The following is a 3,036-nucleotide window of genomic DNA, read 5'->3' as shown; positions in this document are numbered from 1 at the left end:
GATGAGTTTTACATTTTTCTTATGTGAATGTTTATGTTCAAATTTATGTGTGAAGAGTTATTTGAGACTTTTTTCCCTTTAATATTCACTATTGTATGATGTTAGTCTCTACATGAGTACTGTATGATAGTGGCTAATTGATGGTTGACTAGAAAAGTTCTTTTGAACATTTTTGCGGTTAATTACATTTCCTTTAGAACTTTTTGGTTAAAAGTTTTGCCTTTCTTGCTTTCTAGTTAAAAACATACCCCCAAAAATCCAAATTTACATCATAAGAGGGAGTCATCCCTCTAAAATTTTAAGGAAAGTTGCAATGCAAACACAACTTCTCCAACTGTTGTTGATAGCTTGTTCCCTAATCTAGGGCTATGAATCATATTGTCATATTTTCAAGGGAAAAAAATTAGTTAACCAAGATAGGATCCTTATTGAATCTATTGGAGTGTGTTTGAAGACTTTCTCTAAGGAAACTTTTGTCCTTCACTTAGCTATCTACTAGTAGTTGCATTACTTGCATACTATTAGGTCTAGGGATAGGCAAAAAAAATGGCATTAGAAATAACATCTCTATGGACTTCTCAACCATTGAGGAAGTACATGATTTACCATGAGTAGTTTTTTTCTTGGTTTCCCATCATATTTTGTATGCTACTTGCTAACCTAGGGGTTAGAGTCAATCATATAGCTAGAGTAATTTCTTGTCACCTTCTCAATAGAGGCATTATAATCCTTCCCTATTGGCATAAGCTATTAATTCCACATAAGGTGATAATGAGGTTGTTGTTTTACCTCTAGCTTCTAGCTAGGGTATGTTAGTTTTTCCTATTGTCTAGGATTCTCTAGATGATTGAGAGGATGCATATCATTCTCTTGACAAACCCTCTAGTATGGGTGGTTATTAGTTGGAATGATCTTGCTCCACCTTTTCTTAATATGACTAGGTGTGCGTACCAATGACATTTTTATTTTATTTAAGTTGTTAGTTCCACAAAAGGTGATTTTGAGGTGGCTGTTGTGCCTCTACCTTCTAGCCAAGGTATGCTTGCTTTTCTTATTGTTTAGAATTCTCCAAATGATTTAGAGGTTGTATAACTATCTCCTACCAAACCCTTCTTATATTATGAGTGGTTACTAGCTAGAAAGATTTTCTTAATCTGATCATGTGGGCCTACAAAAATGACATGATTATTTTATTTTAATTATCTTATATCTATTTTGATGCATCATGTGATTACCCAACAACCTTTAATTGTAATTGTAAACTTTATAGATTTTATACATTTTCTCTTAAATAATATATAAACTATTAAAAATTTCCATTTACCAAAAAAAGGAGTTATGTTTTCATTAGGGGCTTCTCGGGGAGTGTGTGTAGCTCAATGGACAGTTCATTCAACAGAGTTTAAGAACTGCAAAACTTTAACTAATGATAAACCCATAATTCTTGCTTGTGATCATGATCTCTCACAAAGAAATAAATGCGGATATATCTGAAATAGCACCAATTACCAACTAACATGTAATTAAAACTCCTTGAAGACTGTGATAATTTATAACTATGCTGTTAATAATGTTTGTTGACTTTGAGTTCCAAAATGGCCAACCTTTCAAACTTACCACCCACCATTTCACACGTACGTATCTTTTTAATGAATATTCAATTCAACTGTACATCAAACTCAGAGTTTGTTCAAACCAAAATTAGAACTCATTTGAATTAAAATTGAGTTCAAATTCTTCTTGTGGTTCTTTTTATTTTGATTTCAAATTCTTCTTGTGGTTCTTTTTATTTTGATGATGGATCATTGAATAAAATCTGAAATATTGATATAAAAAATTTCTACAAAATTTGATACAGAAACAGATAAAAGAACTCAAGAAATTGATATAATAGATTGAATTTGACCATGTTCCTCTGAAAATAAATACAAATTCTATTTCTCTGTAATGATTTATTGAGAAGACTAATCTCCCTCATGAAAATCTAGCAGGAATGAACCTTTGCACCTTGGACATTTGAGATCTAGGCTAGGTACCATGAAATACATCAAACATGTGGGACACCCAACAAGCCTCATGGTGCAGTCAACTTCTTCAGGAATATTATCATCAGTGTTTTTCCTGCTTGGTTTGAGAAAATTTGAGGTAGATAACTCCAATTTCAGGTCTACCTTTTCTTCTTCATCAATAGAGGTGAATTTTGATATGTTCTGAATTGAAGAGTCTTTAGAGCTTAGTCCATCTGAATTCATGTAATACACTTCTCCAGTCTGCATAACAGTAGTCACATAAACATTCACAGATTTAAGAACACAAGAAGAAGAGTACAGTGGATATGAAATTTTAATGTATTATCACCTAAAACTTATGACTGAAAAGAATTTGGGGAATTGACCTTCAAGTCTAAGCACTTCTCCCACCCAGAAGGAAGAAACTGCTCTTGACCCAATTCCAGGAGATCAAATTCTATTGATGAAGATGGAGAAGATGGTGAACTTTTTGTGCTCCTTCCAACCAGATCAAAAGTGGGTTGTTTTTTCTGGTTATTGATATGTCCAAGCATAAGCTCTACTGCTTTCTTCTCATCATCACCCCATGAATTGGGCTTCTTCTCAAATCTCTCAACAGCCATTTTTCTTCAAATACTTCAAAAACCTGAGTGAATGAATGATACCTGTGATGAGGGTATGCTTATAAGTCTGAATGAATGAATGATACCTGTGGTGAGGGTATTCTTATACGTCTGAATGAATGAATGATGTCTGTGATGAGGGTATGCTTATAAGCCTACAAAGATAGAGGATTAGTGATTTAAACTCTGTATTAGGTGATACACAAGAAAGAAGCTGAAGATATGGACAAGATAAGTATTGCAGTTATTATGTGCTGACAAACATGGCATTAGATTTAGAGGCCAGGGAAGAAGATGGATTAGGTCAAACTTTGGCTTAATAACTTTCTGGGCTTCTTGCTTTAACACATTTAAAATGAAACATATGTTGTTTTGTCCTCATTTGATGGGAGAATCCAGGTGGG

At 33.5% G+C, this 3,036-nt stretch overlaps 1 protein-coding gene across 1 annotated transcript; it reads right to left on the bottom strand.

Annotated features, from left to right (window-relative positions):
* Positions 1–1,865: 1,865 nt before the first annotated feature.
* On the bottom strand, positions 1,866–2,788 carry LOC131066811 (protein CURLY FLAG LEAF 1). The gene is made up of 2 exons (XM_058001661.2): positions 2,396–2,788; positions 1,866–2,270 (listed from the first exon to the last, which is right to left on the bottom strand). The coding sequence occupies exons 1-2, from the start codon at positions 2,630–2,632 to the stop codon at positions 1,965–1,967; spliced, it is 543 nt and encodes a 180-aa protein (XP_057857644.1). The 5' UTR covers positions 2,633–2,788; the 3' UTR covers positions 1,866–1,964.
* Between the last annotated feature and the right edge of the window lie 248 nt (positions 2,789–3,036).

Source organism: Cryptomeria japonica, chromosome 3, assembly GCF_030272615.1.
Source record: "Cryptomeria japonica chromosome 3, Sugi_1.0, whole genome shotgun sequence".
NCBI lineage: Eukaryota > Viridiplantae > Streptophyta > Pinopsida > Cupressales > Cupressaceae > Cryptomeria > Cryptomeria japonica.
Note: the sequence above shows the minus strand (reverse complement) of the source record. Positions and strands in the feature narration are given on the sequence as shown.